The following is a 21866-nucleotide window of genomic DNA, read 5'->3' on the forward strand; positions in this document are numbered from 1 at the left end:
TAAAACACTGTTTTTCATTGAGCCCTTCCCCTCTTCTTTACAGACCAGTCGTTACTTGTTTGATCCAACCTAAACGTATTTGTCTCCCTTCTAAGGCCCCCCTATGCTGGCTCTGTGCTGCGTGACAAGCTACCCTGCCCATCAAGGCACAGCAACCCTTCTGCCTGTTCACACTGGTTCTCCCTGGCCCCATGAAAGAGCCAGGCCACCCCCGTCCCAGAGCCCACGCACAGGGGCTCTCCCCACTGAGATTCTGGAAGGGGGCAGCTCAAACTCTCCACGCTACATGGGCAACCATGGGACCAGTTGATAATCTCCTTCTCTTACCTCCTCTACTCCAGAAAACATTTGAAACTTTTTAATATAAACCTATGTTGTCTTTTCCTCCCCTTATCAAAAGAAATGCGTAAGCTCCTTAGTTCTCTGAGGCTTCAGGTAAGGAAGGTATTGGACAAGTAGTGGGGAACGATGAATGATGAACAACTGATAGCCTCCTGGTTGAAGATCGATGTGAGTTCTCGGACCTGGAGAACCTGCCTTGGGGTAGTCTAAGATCCTGTTCCCCTAGCAGGCTCTAAGAGACTCATCTGACCCAAATCACAGTCTTTCTCATTATTCATATATTAAATCTAACATGACACACTTTGCATGTACCACGTATAAAAAGTTTTCTTTGGAAAAAAAACAGAAGTGAGAATTTTTCACAAAGGTTTTTGTTCTGTTTAAAGGTCCTCCTCCTGTCGATTTTCATCCTGTGTATGTTTTGTATTTTCCTTCTTTTGAAAGTGTTAAGAAAAAATACTTTCTCTGGGAAGAGCTACATCTTTCCGCACACTTCCACCCCTGGAAACAAGGACCCGAGGAAACAACACAGGTGCCTGTTAGGTAATGGTGTCAGTCCCATCAGTTCAATAATTCAAGGCTCTTGAGCAAAGAGAAATTAATTTTTAAATTTTCCATATAGGGCTTCCTTGGTGGCGCAGTGGTTGAGAGTCCGCCTGCCAATGCAGGGGACATGGGTTCGTGCCCCGGTCCAGGAGGATCCCACATGCCGCAGAGCGGCTGGGCCTGTGAGCCATGGCCGCTGAGCCTGCGCGTCCAGAGCCTGTGCTCCGCAGCGGGAGAGGCCACGGCGGTGAGAGGCCTGCGTACCACAAAAACATAAATAAATAAATAAATAAAATAAATAAATTTGCCATATAACAAAAAGAGGTGGAAAACAACAAAATGCCCTTCAATGAAACATGGTTAAGCAAATTGTAATATGTGTACTTATTGAATGTTAATTACTAGTAAAACCGTGGTTATAATTGTCATGTAGTAACATAGAAAAATATTTTTGACAAACCACCTGGTTGAAAAAAAAAACGATATTTCCAGAATCAGTATATGCAATTAATTATAACTGTGTGAGTCTTGGGAGATCTTGGGGGTGGTATAAGCTAAATATGAGGAAGAAAATAAAAATGTCAGCACAGAATGGGTCACAAACAGAGCTCTGCAAAGTTGAAATCTAAAGAGGATTCTGGCTCCCAGCTCTTTAGGACTTGACCCCTTTCTGATTAAATGGACTGCTGGGCTTACACTACAATATGTGGGTTCTATTTCCTATTCTCAGGAAGCTTTACATTCACAAGTCATCTTGGCAGGTGTAGAACAGTGTGTGTAGTATTGCACCTTTCGTCTAAGAGAGGATATAAATATATATGGCTATGTCATTAAAAAGCAGTGGAAAGATAAAGCAAAATGGAATTAAAATGGTTTCCTGTAGGAGAAAGTCAGGAAAAGGCTGAAGAGAGGGAAAGACAGCTATACTTTTCTGATTGCACCTTGTTTTGTACATTTAACTTTGAACCATAAAGTTTGTGTTATATATTTGTTTGTGTTGCTAAAAGAAGCAACCACTAAAATAAAAGGCAAAATAATAGAGGTTAGCCTACTGTGCATTGAGCTAACTATGCACTGAGTTGATGGTTGAACTACACCAAAGGGAATTAATTAAAGTGACTTTAAACCTCTGTAATTTAACTGTGCATCCCTGGTGGGATATATCCTAAGAACAAAAAGAACTGCAAAGAAGTCTTAGGTTGTTTTCAGTTATCATATTATTAATAAAAATGTCAGTATTATTATTCTGAAACCATACATAAAATGGATATACCAAATATAATATAATATATACACACACGTGTATATAGTCAGATATACTACATACATGTAATCAAATATATTTCATAATAAAGATAGATAAATATATAGATAGGTATAGAATTCTTTTAATGATATAAGGAATAAAATTTTTCAGCATAAGAGAAAAGAAATACCCATATAAAATCATGTAACCCTAAATTTGAACTGGAAATAACAGTGTGAATCTGTGATATAATTTGTCTGAAAAAATATCCTAGCTCTGTCTACTGAAAAGTTCAAAAATAATGATAATCCAGTAGCTGTGAGCACCCTCAGGGCCGCCCAGTCTGTGGTCTCTAAGTATCATTTCCTACTAAAAATAATAAGAGCTCCTTGGAGAAAATGCTGATTCTAGATCTGGGCCATGAAATGTGCAAGATGAGCCTGAAACATCTCATTCCATCAGTAAACAAGGAAGCATTTAGGTTGATGTTAAAAGATTCAGGGATCTCCGCCAAAGATGGGAAAATTTGAAAAAGAACACTTTCTGCAAAGAATTGAAACAGCAAATATGTTAAAAATCCATTTCTTCATAATACTACATGCACACACACACACTCTTTTTGTTCGCCTTTAGAGGATTCTAGAAAACCAATTATTATTCTGTAACAGGTGCATAAAGAGAAGGAATCAAACATTTCTTTCTTTTGTAAATCATAACTCAGGACAATTAAATAGATGTTGAAGGAAACTTTGTTTTTAAACTTTGAGACATTTACTTACTTTCTCACATCACCAATCATGGATTATTATGAGTGAAAATGAGTGTCTGTATCTTTCATCTCTTCAGGAAAGCAGCACTACTGAGTGCCTATGACATCCTATGGAGAATTTTAATCTTTGGTCATAGCATTAAGAGCTCCCGGTTTCACAAACCCACAGACCCTCTTTGAAATAACCTGAAGAAATTTCTTTTCTTATAGAAGAATTTTATGTAAAAAAATGATGACTGTGATGGAATTAGAATATTACTATTTCACAATCCACTAATAATAAGTCTAGTCAATGATTACCAATTTAGGTATAAAAAGTTGATGGAAAATCTGATACAAAGAGGGCAGAGCTCCCAGTCTTGAACCCAACAACCAATCTCAACACCACAGAAGAGAAAGAACAGATAATATTGGCTTCCGTATGTAGAAAGTAACAACACTATCAATGAAGCACTGTGACAATAAAATCAAACCTCAGTATAATCAAACCTATAGATCTAACTACCAGTTTATAGGAAATACATGGGAAAAAGAAACATGTTGATGACCACAAGGACACAAGTAGCCAAACTCTGTAGGACAAAAATATTGGTTAATTCAACAACAAGAAAGTGAAGTAAAAGGTTTAGGAACCTGTAGGTTAAAGAGCCCTGACACATTTCTTGATGTGAATAAGCCACCTGTCAACATAAAATTATGAGACAATTTGGGAAAATTGGATATCTGATGATATTAAGAAAGTCTTGTTAATGTGTTTAGGTGTGATAATGGTATTATGGTTATTTTTTTTAAGTCTTTATCTTTTTGAAGATATGTGTTGACATATTCATAGGTTAAATAAAATGAGATTCACTTCAAAATATTCCTGTTGGGGGCAGGGTGGATGTGGTAGGCTGAATAACGGCTCCCCAAAGATGTCCATGTCCTAATCTTCAGGACCCATGAATGTTACCTTATATGGCAAAGGGGACTTTACAGATATAATTAAGTTAAGGATTTGGGGATGGGGAGATTACCCTGAATTTTCTGCTCAGCCCAATGACGTCATCCAATGGTCCTTGTGAGAGGGAGGGAGAAGGGTCAGAATCAGAGGAAAAGGTGATGCAGAAGCAGAGACTGGAATGATGTGCTCTGAAGATGGAGAAAGAGGCCACGAGCCAAGGATTACAGCTGGCCACTAGCAGCTGAAGAAGGTAATGAAGCAGATCCTGCCCTGGAGCCTCCAGAAGGAAGCAGCCCTGCCAACACCTTGACTGTAGCCCAGTGAGACCCACATCAGACTCTCGACTCCAGAACTGGAAGACAGTAGATCTGTGTTGTTTCAAGTTGTTCACGGCTCTGTTTCAGCAGTGATAGGAAACTAGTACAGTGGGGAAGTGGAGGGGAGTACAGCTGAAATCAGTTCAGCCATGTACTGAAAATTGTTGAATTGGTGAGACGTGCACGTGGGGGTTCGTTATAAGTTCTCTAATTTTGCACGTGTTTGAAAATTTCCACAATAATTTGGATTTTTTAAAATAACGTCTTACTAAGGGAATTTAAATCAAAAAGTTCATTCTTAAGACACAGTTTTCAAGTTTCATACCTCTGTCCCACACCCAACTCCAGAACGTTGTGGCAATGTTAGTCTTGGAGAACGAGGCGCCGAGGGAATTGGAGGCAGACAGATTACACACCCACAGAGTAGTCCCTGGAGCGCCTGAGGGAAGGTGCTTGATCTCTGCCAGCCTCAGCCCCCTTATATATTCAGATAATAACAGAGCCTGAAGCTCACTGGGTGGTTGGGAGGCTTCAGTGAAATAATCCCTTTAAAGTGTTTCATGGATTACCTGCATACAATATCTCTTAATAATGGTCAGCTACTGATATATATCATCACTGCGTGTCATTCCTACAAACATTTGAAGAACGTCTCCAGTCAGTCTCAATCCTAATTATCACAATCCTCTAAAGTGTATCTGTGAGGGCTTCTCTGGTGGCGCAGTGGTTGAGAGTCCACCTGCCGATGCAGGGGACACGGGTTCGTGCCCCGGTCCGGGAAGATCCCACATGCCGCGGAGCAGCTGGGCCCGTGAGCCGTGGCCGCTGGGCCTGCGTGTCCAGAGCCTGTGAGCCTGTGCTCCACAGCGGGAGAGGCCACAGCAGTGAGAGGCCCACATACCGCAAAAAAAAAAAAAGTATCTGTGAGAAAAGACACATGCAACCCAATATTCATTGCAGCACTATTAACAATAGCCAAGACATGGAAGCAACCTAAATGTCCATCGACAGATGAACGGATAAAGAAGATGTGGTATACATACACAATGGAATATTACTCAGCCATTAAAAAGAATGAACGAATGCCATTTGCAGCAACATGGATGGACCTAGAGACGATCCTACTAAGCAAAGTAAATCAGAAAGAGAAAGACAAATATCATACGATATCAGTTATATGTGGAATCTAAAATATGACACAAATGAATGTATCTATGAAACAGAAACAGACTCACAGACATTGAGAACAGACTTGTGGTTGCCAAGGGGGAGGAGAGGCTGGGGGAGGGAAGGATGGGGAGCTTGGGATTAGCAGATGCAAACTATTATATATAAGATGGATAAACAACTGGGTCCTACTGTAGAGCACAGGGAACTATATTCAATATTCTGTGATAAACCATAGTGGAAAAGAATATGAAAAAAGAATATATATATATATATATATATATATATATATATATATATGTATGTATAACTGAGTCCCTTTGTTGTACAGCAGAAATTAACACAACACTGTAAATCACCTGTACTTCAACGAAATTTAAAAAACAAAAAAGCAGCACCCCTAAAAGGCCCTGTTGGGTGATGAATGAGAGCTACAAAGTTATCTTTTGAGGCTTAGCATAGAATGCAATCACAGAAAATTCTTCCAGCTCAAGAAATGGCACCTTTACAGTAGCAGCCACAGAAGGAAAAAACTGCTTTCCTCCCTGAGGTGTTTGTGACCAGGGATTTAGAACCCACCCTGGGGTGAGCTCCATGATAGAAGGGGACACAGCACAGCACAGAGAGTGTCTGTGGCTCATTGCTTGCTGCTTTGCAGCTAATGTTTGCACAGCTGTTGTATGACTCAGGGTGGCTGGGAGGGAGGGATGCGGGGTCGGGGAGCGAGGAGGAGAAAAGGAGCAAAAATGAGTCACAGACAATGTTGTGTGTAATATTTCGTCGAACCTACGTTTGCCAAGGCTGCTGCAGACCTGTCACCTCACTTTACGTGAGCTAAGAGCACTCAGCAGAGTCTTAAAAATGACTGCACACTGAAAGTGAGCACTGGAGAAATTCCAGGAGGAGCTCTACTTCTATTAATCATGCGTCTGAAGCTAACAGGTTCGTCCATGTTAGCAAATTAAACTATCACACAATCTGGACAATGCTTCCTTGAATCATTAAACGTCTTCTCATTTTACTTAATGACAAATTGGATATCTACCTACTGGGGTTTCCATTGATACAGCAGTTAATTTTTCTTTAAGATTTCTCAACTCCCTGCCAAAATGCATCAAAAACACTCAAGCTATATGGTTTCTCTTGAGCTTGTAAAAAATCATCTTAGTTTGGACATTCCGTATTGATTAGTCATAATCGCCTTTTTAAGAATGTGACAGGCCCCTTGAAACAGGCACACCGTGAAGCACACTGGCATATCTGGGGGACAAGTGCACACGGGCCCCCAGAGCACAGTGGACAGAACGTCCACTCGACGGCCTCCCCAAGTTCAGGTTTACATAGTAATTGCAATGGAATGGCTTTCCACCACCTAAACCAAACGGAGTAAAGAAAGAGGAATCACTGGGCATCTTGCCAAGCCTCAGGCCTCCTTAAATATTGGTTGATTTCTTAATTGATGTCAGTGGGCAGAATGATCATATCATTGCTTTAAAACACACACTTTGGGATGAACTGGACAAACCACAGGGGAGTCTGTTAGCAGAGCCTTCTGTTTTAAAAGTCAATCTCCTATTTGCTATTAGACAAAATCACGGCCATCTTTTTTATTTTTCAGGCCATCTTTTCAGAACAGCCCCACGTCCGATGAAGGGTTGAAATATCAGTGACAGAAAATGATGCCAGATGACCAAGACCTTTGGTCCACACTTTTAGCTCTGATGCTGCAGTCAAAAATCTGTCTTCTCACATACAGATGGCCAACAGGCACATAAAGAGATGCTCAATATCACAAATTACTGGAGAAATGCAAATCAAAACTGCAATGAGGTGTCACCTCATACTGGTCAGAAAGTCTACATATAATAAATGCTGGAGAGGGTGTGAAGAAAAGGGAGCCCTCCTACACTGTTGGTGGGAATGTAAATTGGTACAGTCACTATGGAGAACAGTATGGAGGTTCCTTACTAGAGTTACCATATGACCCAGCAAAACAGAGTTACCGTATGACCCAGCAATCCCACTCCTGGGCATATATCTGGACAAAATTATAATTCAAAAAGGTACCTACACCCCTATGTTCATAGCAGCACTATTTACAATAGCCAAGACATGGAAGCAACCTAAATGTCCTTCGACAGATGAATGGATAAAAAAGATGTGGTACGGATATGCAATGGAATTCTACTCAGCCATAAAAAACAATGAAATCATGCTATTTGCAGCAACATGGATGGACCTAGAGATGATCATATTAAGTGAAGTAAGTCAGACAGAGAAAGAAAAATATCATATGATATCACTTATATGTGGAATCTAAAAAAAAAGGACACAGGGCTTCCCTGGTGGCGCAGTGGTTGGGAGTCCGCCTGCCGATGCAGGGGACGTGGGTTCGTGCCCCAGTCTGGGAAGATCCCACATGCCGCGGAGCGGCTGGGCCCATGAGCCATGGCCGCTGTGCCTGCACGTCTGGAGCCTGTGCTCCGCAACGGGAGAGGCCTGCATACCGCAAAAAAATAAATAAATAATAAATTTTAAAAAAGGATACAAATGAACTTATTTACAAAACAGAAATAGACTAACAGACATAGAAAACAAACATATAGTTACCAAAGGGGAAAGTGGGAGAGGGATAAATCAGGAATTTGGAATTAACAGACACACACTACTATATATAAAATAGATAACCAACAAGGACCTACTGTATAGCACAGGGAACTATAGTCAATATCTTGTAATAATCTATAATGGAAAAGAATCTGAAAATGAATATATATATATTAATATATATAGCCGTATATATATATAACTGAATCAATTTGCTATACACCTGAAATTAACACATTGTAAATCAACTGTTTCAATTTTAAAATAAATAAATAAATACTTTAAATTTACATTTTTTCTAAAAAGTCTGTCTTCTCCTGTGCCAACCACGTGGCTCATGCTACCTGAATTCTTCCCATCACACATCGGGAAGAAGACCTCTCCCCTCTCTGAAGCCCCTCACCAGACAAACCCAAAGGGTTTCTGACTAATCCTTCCTCTTCTTTCCTTCTGCCACCCTCTTCTCTAGAGCAATATTTTTACTCTCTCAAAGGAAGATATCAGAGAGAGAGAAGCAAATATATTGGAGTTAATTTCTCCCCAAAATGTTCTCTCTCTCTGAGCTCCAGTGACGGTCAAGATGAAGGGCTTTGAAGCTCCGTGAATCGCAGAAGAGATGGTAAATTCCTCCCAGCACCTGAGCTCTGGAGCCTGGAGCCCAGAACTTTCTTGGTCTCAAACACCCCCAAACCAGCCAGGTTGCTTCTAAAAGCAGAAGAGTGTTGGAAGGATCCTAGCCCTTTGGTCACAGAAACCGTGGGAGGCTTTAACCCTCAGCCATTAACAAGAACTCAATTTCCTCACCTCTCTCCCTTTCCAGCCTCTGCAGGAGGTGCCAACAGCTGGCCAAAGGGCAGGCAGAGGAAAAAGCTAAGAGTTTAAATAATCAACCAGGTTTCACAGCCCTTCAGTGGAGGCTATAAGCTCCAAGCAAACATCTCTTCTCTCCCCATACTATCACCAGGAGGATAAGAGATTCTCTTCTGGTTTTATAAAATAAGGATTTTTTGAAATGTAGATATTTTGATTTCATAATTTTCATGGTGCCATAGCTGCTACTAAGGTAATAATAGCTAGCATTTATTAAGTTCTTTTTGTATATGGGAAACATTCTTTATATTTGCTCTATTATTGGTCTATTTTAATTGGCCACACATGGATCCAGACAATTTGATTCCAGAGCCTGCACTTTATCTAAATGTCTCAGGTTCTCCACATTCATCAGGAAAGAGATTATTTGTTTGTTTGAGGGTTTTTTTTTAATAATGGTAAAAACCTAGTAGGAGGGAGATCCTTCATCTTAATTCCCCTGTCTGGGCCCCGCTGCCCAGCATCCCTAGAAAGGAAGAGTGGACTCCATGCCCTCTTTGTGGACTGGACATAAAGGCCAGGTGGGATTCAGCAGGCGACGGCTTCTTTTCTTGCCCTGAAGGAAAGACTTGCCTAGTTGGGGCAGCTGCAGGGGTTCTAGAGGCAAGAGCTCGACTCTCTCTTTCTGAAAAACTACATGTAGGCTTCTCGAAATGGACTGAAGTGTTCTGGAAACTATACTCATCATTTCCCGAACATTTCAGGGGAAAAAGTTATTTCTGAGTAAAAATTCATTACTAGAGTTCTTAGAGAATGGAAAGTATTGTAGTGAACTGTAGCACAAATGCAGACCTCCAAAGTTTATTATAAATTCTACCATTCACATAAACTTTTTCAAACATCACTTAGTTTTATATACATATCAGTCATACTTAATGTCTAGAATAGTAAACGGCTGTGGTGGTGACTCTAATCCCCATACAAATGTTACCAATATTTTCCCTACCTTTGTTTTTCCTTCTTTTTTTCCTACTTTTTAAATTCATGCCATCTTCTTGTATTTTATGTATTAGTTTTCTGTAAGTATGTATTTTTATATGTTTAACCACTATTATTTTAAGTATACTGAAGGATTTTCTATTATAAGATGAAATAAGATTAAAAATTAAATGTGAACAATCAATGGTTACATATTAAATTAATGATTATGTAGACCTTTGTAAAATTAACTGCTTTAAGATTTCTTATCAGTTTGAATTTCAAAATAGTATGGTATTTTAGATCCTTTTTTCCCCTGGAAAATTAGACTGTATAGCCAAATTGCTCCAATATTCAAAAGTGGGCAAACCTAACAACGAATATTTTCACAAAGTCTTTCATGTATATGATGTGTAGGATCAATCTATCCAGTTTTAGAAGGAAATGGGGGCTTGCTACAAAAGATCAGCAATGGGTGAAGGCACAGTATCTCCTGGGTGGAAGGACTGAGCCCTGAGTGGGCAATTGAGGTGAGAAGGCAGAACAGGGACATAAAAGGAAAATTCATGTCCCAGGACAGTGCGATCAAAGGGCAGGCGAGAAGTAGACGGGAGACAGGACAGGAGCCAGAGGACAGAGAAGTCCCTGTGGGCTACACCTCCTCAAGAGAGTCTGAAAGGACAGACAGGAGTCAACCCAGGAGAGAGACGGCTTACCGGGAGGGGATGAAAAGGGGTGATGTACTTCCAGCCTCTGCATCCTAAACGTCTCCTTCTGCTAATGAGAGAGACAGAGACAGAGAGAGATAGAGAGACAGAAAGACAGAGATAGAGACAGAAAGACAGAGAGACAGAAAGACAGAGATAGACAGAAAGAGATAGAGACAGAGAGAGAGAGTGACAGAGACAGACAGAGAGACAGACAGAGATAGAGAGACAGAGGACACAGAGAGATAGAGAGACAGGGAGAGAGACAGAGAGCTCGCACAAATAGCTCCCAGCTGAGAACAGAGGTGAACACAGGAGGGTCACGCCAAACAGAGGAGGGAAAAGAAATAGCCCGGAGATGGAAACAACCTAAGTGTCCATCATCCGATGAAGGGATAAAGAAGATGTGGCACATATATACAATGGAATATTACTCAGCCATAAAAAGAAACAAAATTGAGCTATTTGTAATGAGGTGGATAGACCTAGAGTCTGTCATACAGAGTGAAGTAAGTCAGAAAGAGAAAGACAAATACCGTATGCTAACACATATATATGGAATTTAAGAAAAAAAATGTCATGAAGAACCTAGGGTTAAAACAGGAATAAAGACACAGACCTACTTGAGAATGGACTTGAGGATATGGGGAGGGGGAAGGGTAAGCTGGGACGAAGTGAGAGAGTGGCATGGACATATATACACTACCAAATGTAAAACAGATAGCTAGTGGGAAGCAGCATATAGCACAGGGAGATCAGCTCGGTGCTTTGTGACTGCCTGGAGGGGTGGGATAGGGAGGGTGGGAGGGAGGGAGACGCAAGAGGGAAGGGATATGGGAACAGGTGTATATGTATAACTGATTCACTTTGTTATACAGCAGAAACTAATACACCATTGTGAAGCAATTAGACTCCAATAAAGTTGTAAAAAAAAAAAGAAAAAAAAGAGAAAGAAGCTGAGAATCTGCCTTTCTGAGACGCAGAGGAAGAAAAAACGGGGCTGAGGCTGTGAAGACGGGGTGAGCGAGGCCCTGGGCTCCCAGAGAAGCAGTGGGGTCTGGGGAGGTACTAACGTGTCTGACTCGTGCCTCCTAAGAGGGGAGAAGGGACGCCTGGGTCAGCAGCAAAACAATACAATAAAAGTGTGAAAAACAGAAGCAGGTGTCCGCCCGTGCCTGGTCGCTTATCCCCTGGCTGCCATTTCTTATAGTCACTTCCCCCAGCAGCTTTCGAAATAAGGTCAATGTGGGTTGAAAATGGATTGTTCCAGGTGCACCGAAACGTCGAAATCGCCTTGCATAACTCGGAATAAAGAACATTCTATATGGGATCCCAAAGAATTCTAGTCATTGTTCAACTCCTGTTGGGAAGCTGGTGAGCAGCCTCCAGCCCGCCGGGAAGCACAGCTCGGTCAAGGTTGGAATGTACTCCTGGGAGAAGCAGCCTCCAGGGCTTTCAGCTATTATGCTTTTAAGGGCCACACACCTGAACAAGGCTCATGAATTCTGGCCTGAAGTTACCAATAGCTCCACACTGTAAATTCCCTCTCCCCCGTGCCTTTTGTAACTCTGCCTGTTCCCTCTTCATGTCTCTGCCTCTTTCATCTTCTTTGTGTATGAGGGCCAACTCTTCTGTTAGACAATTAACTCTTTTTTTTCCGTTGTGGACGTGAAGACAAAGACGGCTGCTGCATAGGCTGGTCATACGCTGAATGTGACATCTGATTCAGTAATCGGAAAATAAGCGAGTGTTAATGTCAGCACTGTCTCATCAGTGAGAAAATTACAACTGTGCACTCTGATTTCTGTTTCACAAATTGTATGCATGTACTACTATACACATGTGCAACAGGTTCAAGGACAAACCTTAAATGAGTGAAATGAAAAAGTAAAACGGAAATTCTAAAATGATCTTCCCACATCCTAGTGGACCATCTCGTAGGCAGCTGCCTTGGAAACAAGCGTTCCAGGGACCCCATCTTCAGCCCTAATTCCCATCTTCCTGAGATCGTGGGCAGTTGGTCATCAACACTTGCTTTTAGCCGTGACTGACCGGCTCCAGGAGCCTTGGGTGAGGGGACAGACCTTGACCTCTGAGGCACAGTGTGGGCAGCACTGCTCCCACTCTAGACGGCATGTCCTCTGGGCAGAGAAACGGTGCCTTAGTCTCTTGATGTTGTCCATACGGTACACTGTGCCGACTTAGAGAGAAGGTCAGGACAGCATTGCCCAACAAGTACTCTCAACTCCAGGAAGCTCTGTGCCTCTCAGGCCTCGCTGGCTTCTGGGCTGAAGGCAAAGCCGTCCAGACAGACCAGCTGGGAAGGTGATGGTGCCCAGGCAGCAGCCACCACGGTTCTCCCTCCCTGCTCACACCCCGCTGGCCACTGAGCAGTGAGTTCCCTGAGCTACCATTTCCTGGCAGGCTGTCCATATTGAAACTGCAAGATAATGAGAAACTAAACACTAATTAAAAAAAAAAAAGGACAAAATCACCTTTAGAAAAATATATGTCTCTAAGTAAATTTCAGGTAAGACCAATGAGTTTTTAATAGTTCCCTCTAAAGCTAAGAAGACCTCTGAGAAAGTCTCTAACTATTTCTATAGTCAAAACAGACTTTAATGATTTTTCTGTTTTCTTTTCTGATTATGAAAGTATGATGCACATTCAAAAAAAAACTCACTTGAGAAATACAGAAGAGCACAAAGAAACAAAAATCCCCTATAATCCACTAAACTGTGCCTATCGTTTGTAGCAGTTTTTATGTTTAACTTTAGAAAAAATGCTAGAAAAAAAAAGAGAAATTTTCCCATCACTCATGCATATAAGAGACTCTGTGAGTTTAAATGGAGCCTTAGGGTGGAGGGCTTGGTGCCCACGAGCCAGAGATGTGAGCTGGTCATTAGAGAGTAATAAATTTCTCCTGTACAATGGTTAGATACAAGATATAACATAGGATCAGTAAAAAGTGTGACCCATCTACAAGACTTTTGAATATTCCTTTTGCCTCTTTGAGAAAAATGGCTACCAGAGAATACGAATACTTGAGAAAATAAATACCACATCTTCTATATACAATGGAATATTACTCAGCCATAAAAAAGAATGAAATTCTGCCGTTTGCAAAATGTATAGACCTGGGGGGTATTATGCTTAGTGATTTAAGATAGACAGAGAAAGACAAATACCATATGTTTTCACTGGAATCTAAAAAATAAAACAAATAAACAAATATAACCAAAAAATAATAATAATTGAAAAAACAGAAATTCAAGCAAGGTTAATCAGTAAGGAAAAATAAGCAAGGCCAAAATATCATGCTTAAGTACTACTTCCAGAAACAATAAACCTCGGGGGTAAGAAGAAGTGGAGAAAGCTCTTTAAGAGTAGATTTTTTTTCCCTTTTCTATTATATCCCACTAAGATTTGATGTCAAGACAAATGGATTTCTGGAGCATTACATCTTCCTAGACTGCCTTGACTTTTTGAATCGAACAGTTGAAAATAACATTTCAAGATACAATGGCTATTTATCCATTCATTCTTGCATTAAATATAATTTTATTGAAATTGTGCCAGACAGCATGCAGGCCACTTGGAACACAGAGCAAGTGAGCATCCTCAAGGAGCTCGCAGTCCAACAGAAGCAGACAGAAGTCAGTGCAACAGACTGTTGTAAGTGGCTGCTACTGTGAGAACCAAGAAGGAAGCAGGAGGAGGCCAGAGAGGCTTTGTAGAGAAGATACTGTGCTGAGCCGTGAGGTGAGCGTGCACCCAGGAGCTGGGAAGGGGAGGGCTCCCCAAAGAAGTTGCTGGGGGCATGAATTAAGGAACTGAAAGCACAGGCTAGTCTGGAGCACCGGGCACCCAGTGAGGGTGGGGATCACAGGGACGAGGTGGCAGTAGGCTGGAGCCCCTTCATGGGGAGCCTGGGGGCCTGATGAGGACCGTGGGGTTTATGGTGGATGCAGAGGAGCCTAGAAGGATTGTCAGCAGGACGGTAACAAAGTCGTCCTGGCTGCGGGGGAACAGTGCACTGAAACGGTGTGAGCCCAGAAGGAGGGAGGCTGTAAGATGCTTTACTGACTCAAGTCAAAGGTAGCAGCAGTGGGAATGGAAAGGAAAGCAGCGAGGGGGTGGGTCTGTGGAATGATCACGACCCTGTAGCTGACTGCAGCCACCCTCCTGGCTCTCTGGCTGTAGATAAGGGGAAGGCAGGACATCCCTGAAACAGGTGGGAAAAAAATCCACAAATCCTAACTCCTTTTTAGAAACAAGGAGCAGCAATGTATATGCATCTAACTTATAACCTGGATTATTTTTTCCATCGGTTCATTTTCTTCTTGAGAACAAGGTGTATTTGCCAGAGGTCTGTTGCTTCTCTGCCCCTCACTGATAGAGAGATAATAAGCCAGCTTCTCTCCCCAGCCTCTAAGTCACTCCCTGATCATAAGGCTGGATGTAAAGGAGAGAATGTCACCTCCTTCTGATCCATGAACTTCCATTCAATGCCTTGTTGCTGAAGGGGAATTTTCATTTGGGATCAACACATATACACTATTGATAGTATGTATAAAATAGACAACTAATGAAACATACTGTATAGCACAGGGAACTCTACTCAGTGCTCTGTGGTGACCTAAATGGGAAGGAAATCTGAAAAAGAGGGGATATATGTATATGTATAGCTGATTCACTTTGCTGTACAGTAGAAACTAACACAACATGGTAAAGCAACTATGCTCCAATAAAAATTAATTTTAAAAAGGGGAATTTTCAAAATAAATAGAGTAACTGTGAAATGTTTATTTTTCAATTGCAAGTTTGTGTGTTTATATATGTGGATGTGGATGTATACATGCATATGTGTATATATGTCTATATTTATTCTCCTGTATAAGAAATAAAGAGTTTATGGGTGTAATTTACAAATAACGATTTTACTATTGATCTATTTACAATTATACTTGACTGAATAGATACCCTGAGTATATAAAATAACATAATTGAGATACTTTTAAGTACATCAAATATTTGGCAGCCTTAACATTGTTGGATAGCAAATAAAATCATGGTTTTAAAAATCAGGTTTTAAAAAAACCTTTTTAACGTTTTTATGAACATTCAAACTTAGAGGGAAATTTCCTTTTTTATATAACTCAGATTATTAAAAGGCAAATCTTTGTTTACTATATACTAGAAGCCCTTATTTAATATTTGCCCACTTTTTTGTTCTGTACTGTGCAGGAGATCCTTCTGAGCTGCTGATAGCATCAGTTACTTCCTAATTTCTAATTCATTTGACTTTTTTGATAGAGAGGGAGACATTGAACCCACCCCAGTTTGTCTCAGTACTTGAGTCTCCAGGTCTCAACAAAGATATTGTGGTCATTTAGATTTGTCTCCAAAATCATGACTGGCCAGATCCAAACCTTGCCGTGGTACTGATGATCAAGTGTGTCCTCAACCACTTTCTAACGGGAAATAAGCATTTTATTCAGTTCTCAGCAACTCTCCTTCTAAACCCCCGTAAGGCCCAGAGATGCTCCAGACAGTGCAAATAAATAACAAAGATTTTCATTGGCATCTATCACCTTGCTTTCGTCAACATCTTGCAATATTAATTGAGCAGCCACCATGATGCCAACCACCGAGGGCTAAAGACTGGTTTTGTGTTTTAAAATGTTGATCCTCTTGAAAAGAAACATGACTGAGGCAGGATCGCGCCGCCATCACGCCTCAGGCCTGCTGGGGTGGGCAGTTTTGTCCCAGGAAGGAGAGCCTGACACTTACCACACTTCCGCCACCTTCAGGCTGGCCTCCCGCTCCCAGGCAGCAATAACCCCCCTGCACGCACCTCAGGGCGCAGCAGTTCCCAGCCTCTGTCTGGCCCTCTGCCCACGACCCAGGGGTTACAGAACCTGCTGCCTTATCTCCTCTCTCTTTGGGTGGTTCCAGCACAGCAGTTCAAACAAATCTGAGCCAGACCTCCTCACAGCTTGAAACAGCAATGGAAAAAGCCCTCAAGAAGTAGGCTGGAGGATGGGCCAGCCACCATCCTGGTCCCTGGAGACTGTTGACGGATCCCAAGTAAGGAACGTACATGAGTCATGCATCCACATGGCTGGAGAGGTGATGGAAATGAGACCGGGCTGTCTACAGATTGGCTGCATTCATTCAGTCATCTATTCAATCATTCATTCAGCAAATATTGTTTGTCACCTACACTGTTCAGACCTATCAAATCACCGAGGACACATCCTGAACAAGACAGACATAATCTTCCACACCTGACGTGAAGCACTTTGAAAGCAAGAAGAATAATTCAGTGCAAGCACATGACTCAGTCCTGGGGAGTCATGGAAGGCTTCAAAGAGGAGACGTCTAAAACTTGAAGGATGCACGAGGCTTAGACACATGGAGGGCTGGTCGGGGCTGAGCTGGGAGAGGCCCCCAGGGGCACATGCCAAGGGAGAGGTGAAAGCCCGCACATCCATGCACGGGCCAGCGCGCCGTGGGGAAGGACACTGGCGCGTCTCAGGCCGTAGCATTGGACCTGATTACTCCAGATCGCTAAATAGTGGGTTGTACCATAAGAGAGTGCCATTTTTCTAGGTCGAAATGGTCTGATATCAGTAATTTCACGTGGTTCAACCTAATACTTCCCAGAACAATAATCCCTTGACCATTTTCCCTTCTAAATGAGTTTCTCTCTAGAAAAAAACCACAGTGGCATTGAAAAACATACGAGAATCAGTAGGACTGGAGTAGGGCAGTGACGGGTGGTGATGGTTCATTCCGAAGGACCCACAGAGGCCACGTGGAAGAACGCATGAGCTGCAGTGGGACATTTAGGCTTTCCCCTTCAGATGATGGGGATGCACAACGACCAGATTTGCATTTTAAGATGCTCACTGGAGATCACCTGGAGAATGGAATGGAAAGGGCAACGATGGACACAGAAAAATGTAAAAAGCAGCCCTCACAGTCATTCAGTGAGAGAAGACAGACCTACCCTAGCGTGGTGAACGGAGGTGGGCTGGAGGATGCTTACAGGGGCCTAAGTGGCAGGACCACAGACTGACTCCAAGGGGGAGATGAGGGAAAGGGCAGTGAACCTGAGTCCTGGTTCCACACAGGCACCAGGTGGGAGGGCCTCAACAGGTAGGGGAGGGGCCGTTCCCTGGACTGCATACACAGCCCAGGGACCTGGCTTGGAGGGAAAAGGATGAGCTCTGGGCATGACTGTTCAGCCAGTTCTGACGATCAGGACAGCAAACATCAGAAGCACCAGGAGGTGAAGGGAATGAAGGTTTGCTGACCGCTGACTATGAGGGTGCTTTATATACAGTGGGTAATTAATGGCACACACCTGGAAGGTAGGTACCCACCCTTCTGTTTTACAGGTAAAGAATTGAAGGTGAATGCTTACCCGAGTTTAGGTAGCTGATAAGTGATAGAGCTGCTATTTAAAGGGGCACTTCTCTACCTATACCCACATCTCACAGCTCCAACCTGCCACCCTCTCACCTAACAGAATGCAGGGCGTGTGGGATGCTTACGGCTAAAAAACAGTAAGCAGAGTTAAGATCAAGAGGGATGTGCAGAAACCTGTCCCGGCAGAACACACGGTAGGGGAGGACACCAGACTCAGGGCAGTGTACCTGACCCAGCTGAGTGCCCTACTTTCTAAGGAGGAGAGACATTTCCTTAGAGGATGCCTCTTACCTGCAAGCCCTCTCACCCCATACCTGCTACAGGCCACCTTCGTTGAGGTTTCTCCCCACATCTAGGGCACAGGGGTCAGGGCAATACCAGTCAGTGGTTGGAAGAACTTGCTTTCCAAGCATTAGAATCAACCCTGCAGCACCTCACTTGCCCTGGAGAGCAGAGCTCAGCTAGGCAGCCCCCCTTAACATCTCTTAAGGGGGAAGCAGTATTTTAGCCGATGGCATTACCCTGGCAGACAAAGGTTTAAGGCATAGCCTGTTTAAAGAATTATTTAACAATTTCCAAAATAGTAGCAAAACATTTTCCATAGAACTAAATGAGTCTCAGGGAGGAAAGCACATATTACATTTTCCTACTTGTTTCCTTAATTAGGAACAGATCCTGGTGGCTGGGATTTATTTTCATGAGTACACATCCACCAAAACCAGAAACATCTTGACACGATGCAGCATCCCTAACGTCTCTCAAATCTGAATTCCTAACTGGGTTTTTTTAAAAAAAGGCACGAGAATTTTTCACACTTGTTTTGATTCAGGATTCAAAACAGAATCTAAGATGTGCATTTTTATATTGTTCTAAAACGTAGATAAGCTGGATCAAAATCCATAACATCCACTTCAGACATTTAAAAGAAGAGAAAGACAGACCAAGGCATGAATTCTGAACTTAACATACCAAGGATGATTCTTCTTCTTCTTAGGAAACATGAAAACAATCTTGTCATCTCCCCGGACACTTTTCAACATCTTAATCTACTTACTTTTTATAAAAAGAGAAAAGCTCTGGGATATATTTGTATGGCACCTGCTTCTTCTGTTACAGGATTCAAAGGACTCCTTTTTTTGTGTTTTTCTTTGTTAATTTATTGCAGAAATGGGCTAGCCTTTTTCTTTGCTTTCACCAAGTTCTGTTATAATAAAGAATCCAGACATGTCACAGAGTCTATAATGAAGAAGTTACCATCCCTACCTGTGCAGTTTATCCTCAAGCATTTCCATGTACTTCATAGTATTCGCCTTCACGCTGGTTTCTGCAAAACAAAAATCCAAAATTGATGCAACTGGAGTCAGAGATTGAACAAAACCCAGAAATGCTCAACGAAAAGCCAAAACCCAAAGGATCACAGTTGAGCCGCTAGTAATGATAACATCCTATGTTTGGAAAACACTCGAATCCATTGGACGGCTTGCCTGGAGGGATGCGTTGGAAGGGGTCTGAGGCCCCCAGGCACTGCCGGAGTCGGAGCCGGGGATCGAGGGCATGATGCCTTTCACTACGTGCTTTCAAAGGCACCTTATCCGGTGTCTGGCGTGGATCCCTTTGTGCCCTGTGCCCCTCACCTTTCCCACCTGGTAGCCAAAGGCTTGGTTGTAGAGTTTGGGAAAGAGTGCGAGAGAGAAGAAGACCCCATCCTGTGGTTTAACCAGAGAACCTCACCAATGGTAGTTGAGGATGACAGACCCTTCCGTTGAAAAACAAACAGGAGCCTGATGCAGCCAGTGAGCTGACATCAACTACTCAGCTCCCAAAGCTGTGAGATCAGCTTCTCCTAGAGGTAAACTCAGTGCCTCATAACCACCAAACACTGAAGGAATAGATGGTCCTTGGGCAAATAGATGACCATCAAATAGATGGTCCAATGGGTCAAAGAGGCACTTTGCTAATGTAGAAGAGGTTTGGTACCTTTGGGGCAAGCTCTGACACCCTCTGTTTCCTCCTCCTCTGAGGGGTGAAAGTGCCTTGGTCTCCAGGTGACCCCCGAACGAGATGTGACTTCCAGCCCCAGAAGAGCGGCCGGCAGAGATGCCTCTGGAGGATGGTGGCAGTAACCTATTGATGTCATTCCCTTTCTGTCCTCACCGGTATTACGGCCATTGTGATATTTACCATTCTTTTTATTCCAACCTTCATTCTCAAAGGTAATTTGTGCTGACGGGCTCATGAACACTCAAAAGTTGGGGTACATGGAAAGCATGCTGCCTGACTCTCAGCCCTGAGTGTCCGCCTGGGGGACACTCAGGACCCCACTTTGGTCAACATGTATGTGTGGAGTGAGGGACAGGGGCTGTATTGGAAACTGGAAAAAGTACCTTGAAATTCCTCATCAAGAAACCAAATATTCCCAGGAACTATAGTACTTCATTGATCCCATTTTGGGAAATACTGCTCTAAGAATAGAAAAGCCAAACTGATGACCTTTCCGATGGGGGAAAACACACCTTATCAATGAATCAGTAAGACTATTATTAAAAGGCTATGATTAAACTGATTATTCTGCTTCAGTTGGAGTCACATGAAGTTATTTAATAAGGCATTGCAATGAATTTTCAAGACTAATTAAGCTACTCTTAATCCATACTCTCAGGCCACTCTGTTTTGTTTTCATCAGAACATTTACCACTACCTGTTTTTTTTGTCTGTTCATATGCTTGTTATTGTCTATTTATTCCCAGTACAAGGTAAGCTCTGTAAGAATTGGGATGCTGTCTGCCTTACTCAATGCTGTATCTCCAGTATGTTGAATCGCATTTGTTTGTACTAGTTTCTCAGCAAATGTTGACAGAATACTTGAATAAATCTAGTACTTTTCTCTTTGTTAAAAAAAAAAGAAAAGAAAAGAAACCAAATATTTAGATGGAAATGACAACAAAATTTCTGGTTAATTCATTGATGATAGTTAAAACAGAGATGCATACAGTGAAAGGAACTGTTTAAGTTGATCTCTTATTGATTTGTGCTTGCCTAAGCTAGTTAACTTGCCTAAGCAAGTTTAGGCGTGCTAAGTTTTGTTTTGTTTTGTTTTGTTTTTGCGATATGTGGGCCTCTCACTGTCACGGCCCCTCCCGCTGCGGAGCACAGGCTCTGGACGCGCAGGCCCAGCAGCCATGGCTCACGGGCCCAGCCACTCCGCGGCATGTGGGATCCTCCCGGACTGGGGCACAAACCCATGTCCCCTGCATTGGCAGGTGGACTCTCAACCACTGTGCCACCAGGGAAGCCCGGTGTGCTAAGTTTTTTCTCCAAATAAATCAGTTAAGTATGTGTTGTCAGTTCCTACTATGAGTCAGGTCGTGTGCCAGCATGGGGATTTAGAGAACCATGGTGATGTGTTTCTTCAGAGCAGAGATCTCACTGGTTCACCTGGAATAAGTACTGCAAATTCAGAATATCCCAACCAGACATGCTCTGCTTCACATCCTATATGCATTTATGTGGCACACACTGTCCTAAGCCCTGGGTATAAACCAGTGAGCAGGATCAATAAAGATTCCTGCCTACGTAGTGCTTCGTTCTGGAGGGGCAGGTAATAAAGAGGAAGTAGAAAGTTCCATAGACTACTAGGGGGGTGATAAGTATTATAAATCAAGAGAAGGGGATCAGAGTGGGGCTGCAGAGTGGGGCTGCAGAGTGGTCAGGGTAGGCTTCGTTGAGAAGGTGACATTGAGTAAAAGCATGGAGACGGCGGGGAGAGCGCGTAAGCAGCACGCTGGGAAGGGCAGAGACGCAGAAGGGCCGGCCAGGGCAGGAGTCTGCCTGAGTGTCTCACCAACATGTGGCCAGAGCAGAATGTTCCCTGGGGAGAAGCGATGAGGGCAGAGAAACAGCTCAGGTCCAATCATGCCGGCCACTGCAGCAGACTCTATTTCCAAACACGGCCACGGTAATATTGCTGGCCCCACACGCTCTTCCAGAACTTGGCCAC

At 42.7% G+C, this 21866-nt stretch overlaps 1 protein-coding gene across 2 annotated transcripts in view; it reads right to left on the reverse strand.

The window, feature by feature from the left end:
- Window positions 1–21866, reverse strand: part of DISC1 (DISC1 scaffold protein) — a 368262-nt gene that overhangs the window by 54449 nt on the left and 291947 nt on the right. For both annotated transcript variants that reach the window (XM_082638731.1, XM_082638730.1), the window contains exon 10: window positions 19133–19193. In XM_082638731.1, the coding sequence (XP_082494857.1) occupies window positions 19133–19193 (61 nt within the window). The remainder of the gene's footprint in view (window positions 1–19132; window positions 19194–21866) is intronic.

The sequence above is a fragment of the Mesoplodon mirus genome (genome assembly GCF_964341445.2).
Source record: "Mesoplodon mirus genome assembly, chromosome: 2".
NCBI lineage: Eukaryota > Metazoa > Chordata > Mammalia > Artiodactyla > Ziphiidae > Mesoplodon > Mesoplodon mirus.